Consider the following 17,003-nt stretch of genomic DNA (forward strand, 5'->3'; position numbering starts at 1 on the left):
GCCCTGCTTGAATCCTGGCTTTGGTCCAGGCTCTGGTCCTGCTCCTGGCTCTGGTCTTGTTTTGGGTCCGGGCTCTGCCCTGCTTGAATCCTGGCTTTGGTCCTGGCTCTGGTCCTGCTCCTGGCTCTGGTCTTGTCTTGGGTCCTGGCTCTGCCCTGCTTGAATCCTGGCTTTGGTCCTGGCTCTGGTCCTGCTCCTGGCTCTGGTCTTGTCTTGGGTCCGGGCTCTGCCCTGCTTGAATCCTGGCTTTGGTCCTGGCTCTGGTCCTGCTCCTGGCTCTGGTCTTGTCTTGGGTCCTGGCTCTGCTCTGCTTGGAATCCTGGCTTTGGTCATGGCTCTGGTCATGCTCCTGGCTCTGGTCTGCTTGGATCCTGGCTTTGGTCATGGCTCTGGTCCTGCTCCTGGCTCTGGTCTTGTCTTGGGTCCCTGCTCTGCTTGGATCCTGGCTTTGGTCCTGGTTCTGGTCCTGCTCTTGGCTCTGGTCTTGTCTTGGGTCATGGCTCTGCTCGGCTTGGATCCTGGCTTTGGTCCTGGCTCTGTTCCTGCTCTTGGCTCTGGTCTTGTCTTGGGTCATGGCTCTGCTCTGCTTGGATCCTGGCTTTGGTCCTGGCTCTGGTCCTGCTCTTGGCTCTGGTCTTGTCTTGGGTCATGGCTCTGCTCTGCTTGGATCCTGGCTTTGGTCCTGGCTCTGGTCCTGCTCTTGGCTCTGGTCTTGTCTTGGGTCATGGCTCTGACTCTGGTGCTGCTCCTGCCTTTGGTCCCGGCTTTAGTCGTGGTTCGGGTCCTGTCTCTGGTCCTGGTGTTCTTTGAGACTTATTGTCTTGTTTCTGCATTTTGCTTCTTGCAGGACAGTGATGATGAATGGTCGGTGTTACTGGAGGCGACGGATCCATCAGTAGCACAGCTCAGCACACCTTTTCTACTTCTGAAGGATCCTAACTTCCGGAACAGAGTGCATCGGAGACTGAGAGACTGCTGCCCCCCGGTAACTATAGTATATCTGCACGGCTGATTACATGGTGGGTGTAGTCTGTCCTGTATGGCTGATTTCATGTATTGGGGGCTCTGCCACCATTAGTCATCGTCTTTCTACACAGGTTTCTTTGGAAGCAGTGTCACGCCTTCGGCCAGCTCTGCGGGTTGTGTGTAATCTCCTAACCTCTGGATGTGACCCCCATCTTCTCTCAGACCTTTGTGTAGAGTTGCAGATTCCCCATTTCCTCTTGCAGCTTATAGACCATTCGCTGGAGGCCAATGTACGGCAGGTAAGTGCGACATGTGTTTGTGCAGGGTGTAAAATGGGAGTATGAGAGGTATTGCAGGAAATAAGGCTGCATGTGTGAGGTGCCATGTCATTAACCCTGTACATAGAGGACATTGCACGATCATAGGAAGCAGTAAAGGACCTGTGCGGAGTATGTTGTGCTCTGTAGCTTTAGCCATGAGCCACAGGCTGCACCGTCGACTTTAGGAGAACGCTCTGGACTGTGCACGGTGTTCTTCTTCTTTACAGGCACAGTGCGTTTCTGTACAGCGATACATCTCTATATACAAGAGCTTTTCTAGTTACCTGTTTTCTAGTTACCTGTTTTCTAGAGATCAAATAAAAGTTTGAAATTTCTTCTTAAAAATTGCTAAAAAATAATGAAACAGTCTTCCAAAAATGACTTTAGTCATAAAGTCATAACAACAACAATCTTGATTCTTTTTTTTTTTCTTAACCATAAACTTATTATTGATTTATAATGTCTTGCTCTACATCAATTTAGCCTTTAATCATTGTACATCATTATAATATATTTCTCAATCATTTATCAGCTAAGTATCATATTAACTTTAAACCTAACTAAATATTATAGGAAAAAGGGAAGGGAAGGGGTGATGACATCAGATTATTCTCCCCGCATATCCCCATTAATTACCGCTCTAGGACCCCAGTGTGTAGTGTGAATGATGGCCGGCTGTCCCATCTCCTGAGATATGATGTTGTGTTATTGGTGGATGAAGCAGTTATCTTCTGTGATAGACAATTGTCATTCACCAATGCTATAATTTCAGCCAGTGTCGGATATTTGGGGTTTTCCAGTAACTTGCGATTCTAATTTTAGTAGCTACAAGGATGTGCGTAATCACTGTCCGGAACTCGTGCGGAATTAAATCCAGGTCAATGGCCAGAAGTGTCTGCTCTTTCCTAATTTTCATTGGGATGCCGCTAATCTGGAATATTAGGTGGGAGATTGCCCCCCAGAGCTACTTTACTTTTGTGGCAGTCCCACCAGACATGTATCATATCTGCGTTGGCGTCTCCGCACCTCCAGCACACTTCTTGGGCAATCTGTATGGTGTGAAGTGCTCCCTGTACATCAGCTTTCTGGTGTTCTCCAGGTGGTTGGTGTGTCAGGAGAACTCCTTCTTGTTCAATTCAGTTTATGAAACTTGCAGCTCTCTGGTGCGCCCCCCTTACCCTCAGGTCAGACTGCACTGCCGCGTGCTGGTGATCTGGGCACTCTGCAATGAGGGTGGTATATATGTCCCCACTCCTATGCCGGGAGTACCGTATTTTCTTGTGTATAAACGACCCCCAACTTTTCCATATAAAATATGGAGTTTGGGATATACTCGCCGTATAAGACGGGGGTCATCTTATACGCCGGGTGTCGTCTCATACAGCGTGTGCGGTCCAGATGGTTCCAAATGTCTGGAGGAGAGGAGACTCTCCTTCAGGCCCTGGGATCCATATTCATGTAAAAAAACAAGAATAAAAATAAAAAATATGGATATACTTACCCTCCGACGGCCCCCGGCTCTCAGCGGTGGAAGTGGCGGCCTCCGTTCCCCAGGATGCATTGCGCGAAGGGCCGGAGATGACGTGTTGATAAAGGGGAGGAGAGTTCCCAAAGGAATGATTCAGCAGCACAGCATGGTGTTCTTACCTGTCTCTCCAGCTGTGAACACCTCCCCAAATGTACGTTTCCGTTTTATACTACTGCCCTAAACTTAGGGACTCCTCCTTTTGCTGACCTCACTTGTGGGCTGTTTTCTGGCAGATACCTAATTTGGAAAGTTATCCAAACTCCTTTTTTCCATATCTTTGGCCCGGAAGCTCACAGGCCAACGAAATTGGCATTATTTTTCCCCTTGTGATTTTAACGTTCTTTAGAGTCCAAACATGGTATGTTTGTGATTTACTGGTGGGCAGAAATTCATTTCCTAGGTTTCTGATGGCCCTAAATGCCGCACAACGCTGCCATGCGTAGCCCTAATTGCCCAGATCCTGGAAATCTCATTTTCATGTTTCTAGGATTAACGTGTGTCACTGAATTTGACTTTGAGTATTTTGTATAAGGGACAAAGAAATTTTTGGCGGGAACCACTCTGCCAGCAGGCAATAAACTTGCACTCCAGAGGGAGGGGGATTAGGAGTTCTCAGTAGGGGAGAAAGAGGGAGGTTGCAGCAGGATTTTGTTTTTAACAAACCAGTGGGGGGAGGAGTGCAGGCAGCTTTGGCTGTGTAACTAGAATAATGGAAAATACAGATTTTATCCTTCGCCATGACGGCACCCACATGAGAGAGGGGATCCGCCCATAGGAACAGGAAACCTACAGAATAAAAGGAGGCGGTCCCCCTCTCCTCCTCAGTTTAGGTTTCCTGTTCCTATAGGAATCCCACAATACCTGCAGTAAGAAGAGGATTCCTGGGCCCAAAGCATCCGCCTGTGTGGTCTCTGAGGGAACAGCAGGGACTGCGGCGCCAGATGCAGCGATGGGGGAGCCCCTGCTTGCAGCCTCCTCCCTCGTCTGTCGGTCATTCCATGGTCCAGGTCCGGGGTGGGCCGCCCGGTTCCATGAGGACGCGCGTGCGTGCTACTGCGGCTGCCAGTCTTGAAGCGCACCTACAAGCGGCACAGCGCCCTCCCAGCAAAGAGGGAAGCGCTAGAAGCGGCAGCGTAAAAAGCAGTGATCGCCCTAAAGATCAGCGAGCCAGAAGCAGACAGCAGGGTAGAAAGGATGATCTACCTAAGACCCGGGTGTCTCCACCTCCAGAGCCGGTACCTTTCAGCTTCACTGGGTGACTGTAATTATCCTCTTCCTATTAAGCTGATCTATTCCTCCTATGTCCCCCTCTTCTTGTAGACTAAGAAACGGACGCACAAGTCCAAACATAAAGAATGTGCTCTATGCATGCAGCTCCTCCCGGATTCATATACTAAAAGATTATGCCCTGACTGCATTAGTCTAACCTTACGGGAAGAAAGGGTAATGACACCCATGGATTTAAGAGCCATAATTCGGGAAGAAATGCAGGCCTTAGGGCAGGCCAGTGGTTCAAGTACATGCCTTCTGAATAGATCCCTTTCACCAGTGGCCGGCTCAGATTCAGATGATGCGCAGGAAAAATCCCCTGACACTCCAGGATCCCAATCAAGTTCATCTGAAAATGAGGGTTGTCTTTGCCTCCCTGATGGTAGCATGGATAATTTAATAAAATCTGTCAGGAAGACAATGGGATGCCCTGATACAAAAGGATCTAAGTCTGCACAGGACATAATGTTTGCTGGATTGGCCCAGAAAAAGCGTAGAACCTTTCCGGTAATTCCAATTATTAAAGAGATGATTAAAAAGGAATGGGATAAGCAGAACCTACAAGGCTTTTTACCATCATCCTCTAAGAGATGCTATCCTTTTAGTGACGACGAACTAAGTTCATGGTCTAAAGTCCCTACTGTGGATGCTGCAGTAGCATCTACATCAAAACAGTCTGTACTGCCAGTGGAAGATTCAGGGGTTTTACCGGACCCTCTAGATCAGAGGTGTCAAACTGCATTCCTCGAGGGCCGCCAACAGGTCATGTTTTCAGGATTTCCTTGTATTGCACAGGTGATAATTTAATCACCTGCACAGAATGATTCCAGCACCTTGTGGAATGCTAAGGAAATCCTGAAAACATGACCTGTTGGCGGCCCTCAAGGAATGCAGTTTGACACCTCTGCTCTAGATCGTAAGGCAGAAAGCATGTTAAAAAGATCATGGGAGGCCAACACGGGGGCATTCAAACTGGCCATTTCTGGCACATGTACCGCCAGATCATTATTAGTTTGGGTGGATCAGTTGGAGGAGCAAATTAGAAGTAAAATCCCCAGAGAAAAGATTCTGCCGGCAATCCCTCTAATTAAGGAAGCTGTTGCATTTCTAGCGGATGCATCAGCAGACTCTCTACTTTTAGCTGCCAGATCTGCCAGCTTGGTGAACACAGCCCGGCGAGCACTCTGGTTAAAAAGCTGGAAGGGCGATGCACAAGCAAAAGCAAAACTTTGTGCAATCCCATGCCAGGGTGAGTTACTTTTTGGGAAGACGTTAGATGACCTCCTGACCAAAGCGGGGGAAAGAAAGAAAGGATTCCCTAATCAATCTCTTCCTTTCTACAGGAGAGCCTTCAGAAGACAACCCTGTTTCAGGAATAAAACATTCGAGACCCAAAAAGATTGTTGGGAGTCAAAGGACACAAAACAAGAAGGTGCATTGTTTAGTGGATCCTTTGCGGCAAGGCGTAACAAGTACCGCTAGTCTTCAAGTTGGTGGTAGACTAATTAAACTAATATTTTTTTCCAAAGATAGAAACTTATAACATCAAGCCTGTGGATTCTTGACATCATAGAGTTCGGATTAAAATTAGTTTATAGTAACATCTCTTAGGAGTCCGGAACAACAAAAGGCTCTTGAATTAGAGATCCTGTCCTTACTATCTAAAAAAGTTCTGATAGAGGTTCCCAAAGATCAGGAAGGAAGGGGTTTTTATTCCCCTTTATTTCTGATCACTAAACCCGATGGTTCATTCCGGACCATTATTAATCTAAAAAAATTAAATACTTTTTTATATAACTGTAACTTTTATTTCCTAGTTGTGTGATGGCGGTAATAGACTTAAAAGACCCCTATTACCATCTCCCCATGTGTCACACCAAGCATCAAACATACCTGAGAGTGGCAGTCAACCTGGCAGGACAGATTCGTCATTTCCAATATGCAGCAATGCCCTTTGGTCTTTCGATGGCTCCTCGTGTATTCACGAAAGTGATGCTAGAGGTGATGGCTTACCTGCGCCAACAGGATACTCTAATTATACCCTACCTAGATGATTTTCTAGTAGTAGGAAGATCTCTCAGTGTGAGAACAATCTTTCTATTACAATTTCATCCCTGCAGGAGTTAGGATGGATCGTCAATTTCAAAAAATCCAGATTGGTTCCAGAAACCTTCCAATCCTTCCTGGGACTACATCTAGACTCTGTAAGTCAGAGGTGTTTTCTTCCAGAGTCAAAAAAATTGACTATAATATCAAAAGTGACACTAGCAAGGAAAACCCTAAGATGTCACTAAGGGAAGCTATGTCTTTACTGGGGTCCCTAACCTTATGTATTCCAGCAGTTCCATGGGCCCGGTATCACATTAGATCCTTACAACATGAAATCCTACATGTTCAAGAGATCTCGCAGGGTCATCTGGAAAGGAAACTAACTCTTTCCCAAAGTGTAATAGAATCCCTGACCTGATGGTTAGATATAGACCACCTTTCCAGGGGAATACCCTGGATAATAGAGCCTTCCAAAGTAATAACCACTGACGCTAGTCCCTCGGGATGGGGTGCCCACATTGGGGATAATTTAGCACAGGATCTCTGGAATCCTGCAGAGTCACTCTATTCTTCAAATTGGAAAGAGTTAAAAGCGGTTGATCATGCTTTGAATCATTTTCTTCCACAGATTCAGGGAACACATGTAAGAATCTTGTCGGATAATTCCACCACAGTGGCATACGTGAATCGTCAAGGGGGAACACGGTCAGAAAATCTAATGTCCATAGCAGCAGATATCTTTCAACTAGCAGAAACCCATCTTTCATCCCTAACAGCTCTTCATATCAAAGGGGTAGGGAACACAAGAGCAGACTTTCTCAGTCGAAACATGCCACGCCAGGGAGAGTGGACTCTCAACAAGTATATTTTCAAGAAAATAGTAAAATTATGGGGTACTCCACAAATAGACTTGTTCGCTACCAGAGAGAACAGACAAGTTCAAATGTTCGCCTCCCTGAATAAAATAGACCATCTGGACATGCTGGACTCACTTCAGTATCCCTGGAAGTTCGATCTAGAGTATGCTTTTCCTCCGATAATGCTAATTCCACTAGTGCTCAGGAAGATCAAGGGGGGAAAAGCAAGGGTGATCCTTATCCAACCCTTCTGTCTGAAGAGACCGTGGTTCTCTTGTCTCCGAGCCATGTCAATATGCGACCCTTGGATTCTTCCATCAGACCCGAAGCTGCTATCTCAGGGGCCGTTCTTCCACCCTCAGGTGAAGGGACTACACTTGATTGCGTGGAATTTGAGAGGCAGCTATTGACTTCAAGGGGCTTCTCTGACAACCCTGTTAACACTCTACTATTAAGTAGGAAAAAATCTACTACGATATATACAGCAGAGTGGGAAAAAAATCTTAAATTTTCATACGGAACCTTTCACTAGACAAGCTCCGATCTTTGCCATCCTAGAATTTTTACAGAAAGGTCGAGAACTGGGGTTGTCAGTAAACACCTTTAAAAGTACAGATTTCAGCCTTAGGGGCCCTGTATGGGTGCAATATAGCGGGAGATAGATGGGTCACGAGATTCATCAGGGCATGTGAGCGAAGTAATCCGGTCCACATTCCACGGTTACCACCTTGGGATTTAAACCTAGTCCTCGATGCCTTAACTAATTCTCCATTTGAACCGCTAGATTCTATTCCCTTGAATATCTTGACATGTAAGGTAGCTCTGTTAGTAGCGTTAACGTCAGCCGGAAGGGTCAGTGACATCCAGGCCCTCTCCATAGACCCACCCTTCCTGTTAGTATTCCAAGATCGGGTAATCCTTAAACCAGACCCCCTCATACCTCCCTAAAGTGGCATCTAGCTATCATAGGTCTCAGGAAATATTTCTCCCTTCCTTATTTGATACTCCAATAACTACAGAGGAACAAAGGTTCCATACCTTAGATGTTAAAAGGGCCATCCTGACCTATGTAGAAAGATCTCAGGCCTGGAGGCAGAGTAGGGCTCTGTTTGTGTCCTTTCAGGGCCACAGGAAGGGACGTGGAGTCACAAAAGCTACCTTATCCCAGTGGATCAGAGAGGCTATCTGCTTGGCTTATTCGTCTAAAGGCAAAAATCCTAAAGGCATAAAAGCACATACTGCGCGAGCCATGGCTTCCTCCTGGGCGGAGAAAGCAGACGTGCCAATTGATTTAATATGTAAGGCCACAACTTGGTCAACACCTTCCACCTTTTACAACCATTATAGACTCGATCTATCTACATCTTCTGACCTGGCTTTTGGTAGAGCTGTCCTTAGCACGGTAATCCCACCCAGATGATGGTTCTCTGAAAGTCTGTCATGTGGGTGCTGTAATGGCAAAGGGTAAAAAGCCGGATTACTTACCGGTAATACTCTTTTAATGAGTCCACGACAGCACCCATTCACTACCCTCCCTAATTATACACTGTTTCCTCCTTTTTAAGCTCACAAATAATAGTTGTATAGAGTGTTTTAAGACATTTATACTTGCTGATATGAATTAATAATAAAACCTTGCGGTTCCTCTCGTACTCTGAAAACTAAACTGAGGAGGACAGGGGGACCGCCTCCTTTTATTCTGTAGGTTTCCTGTTCCTATGGGCGGATCCCCTCTCTCATGTGGGTGCTGTCGTGGACTCATTAAAAGAGTATTACCGGTAAGTAATCCAGATTTTTCCTGACATGGTGCACTTAGTGTGTCCCTATCATTGAGAAGTATGTCCGTCATTGTCCCGGGGTGATCTGGCATTGTAGATCCCTCTCCCATTTGTGCAGATACGTGTCCAGAGAGGGGGAACGTCTCCTCCAGCATATAGTTGTAGCTTACAGACAGCACTCTCATCTGCCACGCTGGGGCATGGAGCATTGTATATAGTTTGGAAGGTTGTGAGCAGGGGCTGACTGGCCCAGGTGGCAAAGAGGCAAATGCCCCCCGGGCCGCTCCCCCAGCTGCTGTTCAGGGCCGGCTGCCTGGTGGTGGCTACAGCCACACAGCAAATTGTGCGCAGCCATGTCTGCTGTACTGTGACACGGCCGGCAGCAGACACAACCGCATCACAGTCAGCGCACACGTCTGCGCTGGGGCCAGGAGCTATGCTTGGCTGTCACCTTGACGGCTGCGCAGCTACTGCTCCCTTCATGTTCTCTATACTTCCAGGTTAGGTGTTGGGCATGCGCGATGTCATCCTCAGGCAGGCGCCGACATGACCCGGATGTTAGAAGCAGAGAGGCACTGCAGGGGAGCGACTGGTGAGGTAAGTATGAAGAACTTTTTGGTTTTATAAAATAAATTTAATGGTGGGTAACTGCAAGTGATGAAGTGGGAGGTGTAAGGAGACTGCACATGATGGAGTGAGGGGGTAAGTGGGGCTGCAAATGATGAAGGTTGAGTGGGGCTGTACATGATAGTTTAGTGGATAAAGGAGACTGCACATGTTGAAGTGGGGAGAGTGGGGCTGTATGATGAAATGGGGCTGCACATGATGATGTGGGGGTAAGGGGGATTGTGCATGATGAAGGGGGAGTGGGGCTGCACATGAAGTGGGGGGTAAGGGGGACTGCATATGATGAAGTGGGGGTTAAAGGGGACTGCACATGATGAAGTGGGGGGTAAGGTGATCTGCACATGAAGTGGGGGGTAATGGGGACTGCACATGATAAAGTGGAGTATAATATGGACTGCACATGAAGTGGGGGGTAAGGTGACTGCACATGATGAAGTGGGAGAACGGGACTGCAAGACTGCACATGATGAAGTGTGTCTGATGTGGGACTGCTCATGATGAAATGGAAGGGGGATAGGGGGCTGCAAATGATGAAGGGGCACTGCAGATGAAGTGAGGGGGTGATAGGGGACTGCAATGAATGAAGTAAGGGAACTTCAAATTAAAGTGGGGGGACTGCAAAATGATAAATTCAGTGTGAGGGACAGGGGACAGCAATTTAATTGAAGGTGGGGGTGGGGAGAGCAAATTATCAATTGAAGAGGGGGTGGGGAGAGCAAATGATGATCTAGGGGAAGAACAAATAATTAATTTTAAGGGTGGGGGAGTAAATGATGTATTGAATGTGGGGTAGAGCAGTTGATAATGAATAGAGGGTGAGAGAGAAAGACATGACAATGAATTGGGGCGGGAGGGGCATGTAACTATAATGAATCGGGGTTAGGGATAGAATGGTAGGTACATAGTGGGGGGGGTTGAGGATGAAGTGACTGGTAATGAATTGGGGGAACGAGTACAGGTGCTAATTAATTTATATAAAATAGGGAAAGTGGCTATTTATAGTTAGTGGGTGCACAGTGGTGGATTATAATTTATATTTGGAATGGTCGGTTAATAATAATAATTATAATAATTTTATTTCTATAGTGCCAACACTTTACATTTTAGAGGGGACTTGTACAGACAATGGACATTAAGCATAACAATAAACACATAGATCAGCAGATACCAAAAGGAATGAGGGCCCTGCTCGCAAGCTTACAATCTATGAGGTTGCATAATAACCAGTTATATATTGTTTGTGGGTGCACCTCTGTATTTAGATGTCTAGTGTACACCATGTTCCAAATTATTATGCAAATTGGATTTAAGTGTCAAAGATTTAATAGTTTTGTTTTTCAAATAAACTCGTGGATGGTATTGTGTCTCAGGGCTCAATGGATCACTAAAATCAATGTTAAACACATGTGATCATTAGTTTTCCAGGTGATTCTAATTAAAGGAAAACTACTTAAAAATGATGTTCCACATTATTAAGCAGACCACAGGTTTCAAGCAATATGGGAAATAAAAGGATCTCTCTGCTGCTGAAAAGCATTAAATAGTGCAATGCCTTGGTCAAGGTATGAATACATTAGATATTTCACGAAAACTTAAGAGTGATCATCGTACTGTGAAGAGATTTGTGACTGAAACAGAGCACAGACAGAGGTCATGCAGATAAAGGCATAATGAGGAAGGTTTCTGCCAGACAAATTCTTTGGATAAAGAGAGCAGCTGCCAAAATACCATTACAAAGCAGCAAACAGTTATTTGAAGCTGCTGGTGCCTCTGGAGTCCCTCGAACCTCAAGGTGTAGGATCCTTCAAAGGCTTGCTGTGGTGCATAAACCTACTATTCGGCCACCCCTAAACAGTGTTCACAAGCAGAAATGGTTGTATTGGGCCCAGACACACATGAAGACTGATTTCCAAACAGTCTTGTTTACTGATGAGTGTCGAGCAACCCTGGATGGTCCAGATGGATGGAGTAGTGGATGGTTGGTGGATGGCCACCATGTCCCAACAAGGCTGCAATGTCAGCAAGGAGATGGAGGAGTCATGTTTTGGGCCAGAATCATGGGGAAACAGCTGGTAGGGCCCTTTAAGGTTCCTGAAGGTGTGAAAATTACCTCGGCAAAGTATATAGAGTTTCTGACTGACAACTTTCTTCCATGGTATAAAAATCAGAATTGTGCCTTCAGGAGCAAAATCATCTTCATGCTGACAATGCCCCATCTCATGCTGCAAAGAATCCCTCTGAGTCATTGGCTGCTATGGGCATAAAAGGAGATAAACTCATGGTGTGGCCACCATCTTCCCCTGACCTCAACCCTATACAGAACCTTTGGAGTATCATCAAGCAAAAGATCTATGAGGGTGGGAGGCAGTTCACATCAAAACAGCAGCTCTGGGAGGCAAAGAAATACAAGAAACTCTCCAAAAACTCACAAGTTCAATGGAGGCGAGAATTGTGAAGGTGATAACAAGGAAGGGTTCCTATGGTAACATGTGACTTGGCCTGTTAGGATGTTTTGGCGTTAAATAGCTTTTTTGTTCAGTGAATGTGACCTCCTAATGCTGCAAATTCCACAAATGAGACTTTTCAGTTCTTTAAAACAGATGAAATGTTTAGAAATTCTACTGTGCCTAATAATTTGGAACAGTGTATTTTGAGTTTTTATTCATTTTGGAGATTATACTGTTATCATTGTGAGGTTTCTTCAATAAAATTCGATGTATAATCTAACGGGTGATGACTTTTATTAGACTGACTGTCATTTGCACCGACCATTTAGGAAAATCCGAGAAAAATATAATTTGCTTATTAATTTGGAACATGGTGTAGAAGAAAGGGAAAAAGTGGGGAATGTGGTCTGTAGGCCGTGCTCTAGGTAACTATGTTATTTTATGCAGAGACGAGTCCTGGCTGGAAGAAGTGACGGCAGTCTGTGCTGGATGAAAATGAAACGCAAAGATGAAGGACTTCAGCTAGAGATGTCACTAGTGAGTCAGTGTATTACCTGTACACTGACACTATACACTGTATACTATATACAAAGCTCCTGTGTATAATGTCACTGGCAGTGGTGATCACTGTATTACCTGTACACTGACACCTTATACAGATATCCTGTGTATAATGTCACCAGTGATCACTGTAGTATCTTTACACTGACCGTAAATACAGAGTTCCTGTATACAATGGCACTTAGTATTGTGCTTTTTTAAATTAATGATCAGTATTGTAGTATACAAGTAGTAAAAGGTGTCCACTCCCTGACAGAAGTAATGTCGCTTATCCATGTTATGTAAATAAAAGCTTATAACCTGATGTTAAATTCATCCATTGGTTGTATAAATTATTCTTTTGAAAGCTGAAACCTTCCAAAATGTGGTTTAGGTTAAGAAAATAAATTGACATCAATGCAGAAATATTGATTAGTTAATGGACACAGAATGGTCAGATTTTAGCAAGACAAAAGTTTTGTCGCCTGGTCATATAATGCACCCAATCCTAGTTTACATCCTCACCTGTGCTCAGTAAATGATCGGTTATTTAGTGTGTGTGTATAAAAAGAAACCCCGCTCCCCAGACCTTCACTTGAACTGCAACTTAAGCTCTGACAACATGCCAAAATCCACCCTGCGACCAAAGCCTGGATTATCAAGAGGCTGAAGACCAGATCCACTGCAGAGGTGGCGGGCACCTTTAATGTGTCTCAGCGTCAAGTACAAAGAATTAAAAAAAGATTTGAAGAGACTGGAGATGTGTTTGACTAGCCAAGGTCTGGCAGACCCCGCAAGACAACTGCTCAGGAGGAACGTTTGTTGGTTAGAAAATCCAAAGCAAGCCCCTCTTCCACAGCAGCAGAGCTCCAACAGGTCTGGTCACCTCAAGTCCCTGTGTCAACTAGAACAGTTTCTAGGATTCTGTCTCAAAATGGCCTCCATGGTCGAATCAGTGCCCAGAAGCCAGCACTAAACAAAAGGCAAATAAAAAACCGTGTGGCATCTACAAACTCCCACAGCCTGCTAAATAGATGGACACTGGAAAAGTGGCAGAAGGTGGATTTCTCTTCAGTAGAATTACACCACAGCTGCCACAAACACTGCAGGAGACCTACTGGAGCCCGTATGGATCCAAAATACACCCAGAAGACAGTTAAATTTGGTGGTGGAAAGATCATGGTCTGGGGTTACATTCCGTATAGGGGTGTGCGAAACATTTGCAAGGTGGAAGGCAATATCAATAGCCTAAAATATCAAGAAGTATTAGCTACCTCTTATATTCCAAACCATAAAAGAGGTAATTCTGCAGAAGGATGGTGCTCCATCTCATACATCCATCTCTACAACAAAGTTCCTCCAGGCAAAAAAGATCAAGGTGTTCAAGGACTGGCCAGCCCAGTCACCAGACATGAACATCACTGAGCATGTTTGGGGTAGGATGAAAGAGGAAGCTTGGAAGACAAAACCAAAGAATCTAGATGAGCACCACAACTTCATTCACCAATGTTATGCAACATATATTTGTATTTTATTTGTCTGTGGGCAACAAAAATTTTGTCTTGCCAAAATCTGACGATTCTGTGTCCATTAACTGATCAATATTTCTGCTTCAATAACAATTTATTTTCTTAACCTAAACCACATTTTGGAGGGTTTCAGCTTTCAAAAGAATAACTTATACAACCAATGGATGAATTTAACGTCAGGTTATAAGCTTTTATTTACATAACATGAATAAGCGACCTAACTTGTGTCAGGGAGTGTATGGTGGCATCATTGGTCTTTGTATAGAATGTAGTTTCATGTAGAGGTAATGGTGATATTATAATATTATGTATTCTCTGTGTAGTGGTGATAGTACTAGGCACTGTGTAGCTGTATTGTTGTGTGTATGTTTGTAAGTAAGCTCCGTTATGGCACCATATCTAAGCAGTAAGCTTGGTTCTGGTACTCTATCAATGTAGTAATCTAGATAGATTCCATGTCTTTGTTGATGTTATATGGCGAAGTATCGATGTTTTGATCGCGTCTTATTGCATTTTCTTGCGCTATTGTAGCAGCCAGAAAGACGCAGTTCTGATGTTTTAATTTCTTCCCCCATTTCGGCATTAACTAATTTTATATATTGAGAATTCGTATGCCACTTGTATTTTTTCTTCTTTCTTAATTTTTAACGAGGTTAAATAGGGGTGATTTGAATATTTTATACTTTTATTTAAAAAATAAACTTTTTTTTTTTTTTTTTTTTACTGTTTTTCGCAGTCACTTAGGGTATTGATCCTTTCATAGTCTGATTGTGCAGCTGAATATAGCAAAAGTCACAGTCTCCTATAAGCATCAGCCATGGGCCGTCTTCCACAGGAGATCCATCATAGCAGGCATAAGGGTCTTCTGCAGATCCTTGGCTGTCGTAGCATGCCATCTGTTCTGCTGGGAGGTTAGAACAGCGCATCCCTCAGGACATCATCTATAAATGCAACTGTGTATTATCAGCTGGATACTAACCCCTTCGCTTTAAACAGTGAATTCTGTGGTCAGGAGGATGGGGGTGGTAGTAGGTGAATTATCACCCTATTAACCCTTACTTCTCCCTCCTTCCAGTGCTCCTGGGCCGCCTCCTTCCTGTCCGACCTTTTTGCCCTGCTGAATTCTTATTACTGTTTTTGGGGTCTTCCTGAATCCTCCCGGTGAGCCTCCAGGTGAAGGTTGGTGATCTTTTACCCTTTGTTGTCTGGCTTGTCAGGCTGATGTTACCCCTTTGTTGCAGGGAACTCCTGGCGTGCAGCGGAGACTTCCTGCGGGTGCTGGATGAGCTGTTGCACTCTCCAGAAGATGCCAACACCATCATATTGACAAGGGGCTTAGAGGTAAAGTCAGTTGCTGCCATCTCTTGGATCAGTTTTTTTTAGTCGAGGTCTTGATTTCGAATCTTAACATTTGTTTTCTAGTGTTTGATGTCTCTTAGTGAAAGTACCAGCTGTGGACGCCCAGATGACTGTGCTCTGCTGTGCCAGTCTCTCCTGTCAGATTATATCCATGCCCTGGACAAGATCATTGAGAGGTCACAGCCAACAGGTGAGCCCCACAGTCTAGAGAAGTGCAACCCTAACCCTAATGCCCTCGGGGGAGCCTTACTGCCTAGAGAAGTGCAACCCTAACCCTAATGCCCTCAGGGGAGCCTCACTGCCTAGAAAAGTGCAACCCTAACCCTAATGCCCTCGGGGGAGCCTTACTGCCTAGAGAAGTGCAACCCTAACCCTAATGCCCTCAGGGGAGCCTCACTGCCTAGAAAAGTGCAACCCTAACCCTAATGCCCTCGGGGGAGCCTCACTGCCTAGAAAAGTGCAACCCTAACCCTAATGCCCTCGGGGGAGCCTTACTGCCTAGAGAAGTGCAACCCTAACCCTAATGCCCTCAGGGGAGCCTCACTGCCTAGAAAAGTGCAACCCTAACCCTAATGCCCTCGGGGGAGCCTCACTGCCTAGAAAAGTGCAACCCTAACCCTAATTCCCTCGGGGGAGCCTTACTGCCTAGAGAAGTGCAACCCTAACCCTAATGCCCTCAGGGGAGCCTCACTGCCTAGAAAAGTGCAACCCTAACCCTAATGCCCTCGGGGGAGCCTCACTGCCTAGAGAAGTGCAACCCTAACCCTAATTCCCTCGGGGGAGCCTTACTGCCTAGAGAAGTGCAACCCTAACCCTAATGCCCTCAGGGGAGCCTCACTGCCTAGAGAAGTGCAACCCTAACCCTAATGCCCTCAGGGGAGCCTCACTGCCTAGAAAAGGGCAACCCTAACCTTAATGCCCATGGAGGAGCCTTACCGCCTAGAAAAGTACAACCCTAACCCTAATGCTCATGGAGGAGCCTTACTACCTAGAAAAGTGCAACCCTAACCCTAATGCCCATGGAGGAGCCTTACTGCCTAGAAAAGTGCAACCCTAACCCTAATGCCCTTGGGGGGAGTCCCACTGCCTAGAGAAGTGCAACCCTAATCCTAATGCCCTCGGGGGAGCCTCACTGCCTAGAAAAGTGCAACCCTAACCCTAATGCCCTTGGGGGGAGTCCCACTGCCTAGAGAAGTGCAACCCTAATCCTAATGCCCTCGGGGGAGCCTTACTGCCTAGAAAAGTGCAACCCTGACCCTAATGCTCATGGAGGAGCCTTACTACCTAGAAAAGTGCAACCCTAACCCTAATGCCCATGGAGGAGCCTCACTGTCTAGAAAAGTGCAACCCTAACCCTAATGCCCATGGAGGAGCCTTACTGCCTAGAAAAGTGCAACCCTTAACCCTAATGCCCATGGAGGAGCCTTACTGCCTAGAAAAGTGCAAGCCTAACCCTAATGCCCTTGGGGGGAGTCCCACTGCCTAGAGAAGTGCAACCCTAATCCTAATGCCCTCGAGGGAGCCTCACTGCCTAGAAAAGTGCAACTCCAACCCTAATGCCCTCGGGAGTCCCACTGCCTAGAAAAGGGCAACCCTAACCCTAATGCCCTCGGGAGAGTTCCACTGCTTAGATAAGTGCAACCCTAACCCTAATGCCCATGGGGGAGTCCCACTGCCTAGAAAAGGGCAACCCTAACCCTAATGCCCATGGAGGAGCCCCACTGCCTAGAGAAG

At 45.8% G+C, this 17,003-nt stretch overlaps 1 protein-coding gene across 3 annotated transcripts in view; it reads left to right on the plus strand.

Annotated features, from left to right (window-relative positions):
- The window catches only part of STK36 (serine/threonine kinase 36), a 156,686-nt gene that overhangs the window by 89,351 nt on the left and 50,332 nt on the right, over nucleotides 1-17,003 (plus strand). For all 3 annotated transcript variants that reach the window (XM_077273575.1, XM_077273576.1, XM_077273577.1), the window contains 5 exons: nucleotides 848-985; nucleotides 1,098-1,265; nucleotides 14,986-15,071; nucleotides 15,152-15,251; nucleotides 15,333-15,459. In XM_077273575.1, the coding sequence (XP_077129690.1) occupies nucleotides 848-985; nucleotides 1,098-1,265; nucleotides 14,986-15,071; nucleotides 15,152-15,251; nucleotides 15,333-15,459 (619 nt within the window). The remainder of the gene's footprint in view (nucleotides 1-847; nucleotides 986-1,097; nucleotides 1,266-14,985; nucleotides 15,072-15,151; nucleotides 15,252-15,332; nucleotides 15,460-17,003) is intronic.

Source organism: Ranitomeya variabilis, chromosome 7 (assembly GCF_051348905.1).
Source record: "Ranitomeya variabilis isolate aRanVar5 chromosome 7, aRanVar5.hap1, whole genome shotgun sequence".
Taxonomy (NCBI): Eukaryota; Metazoa; Chordata; class Amphibia; order Anura; family Dendrobatidae; genus Ranitomeya; species Ranitomeya variabilis.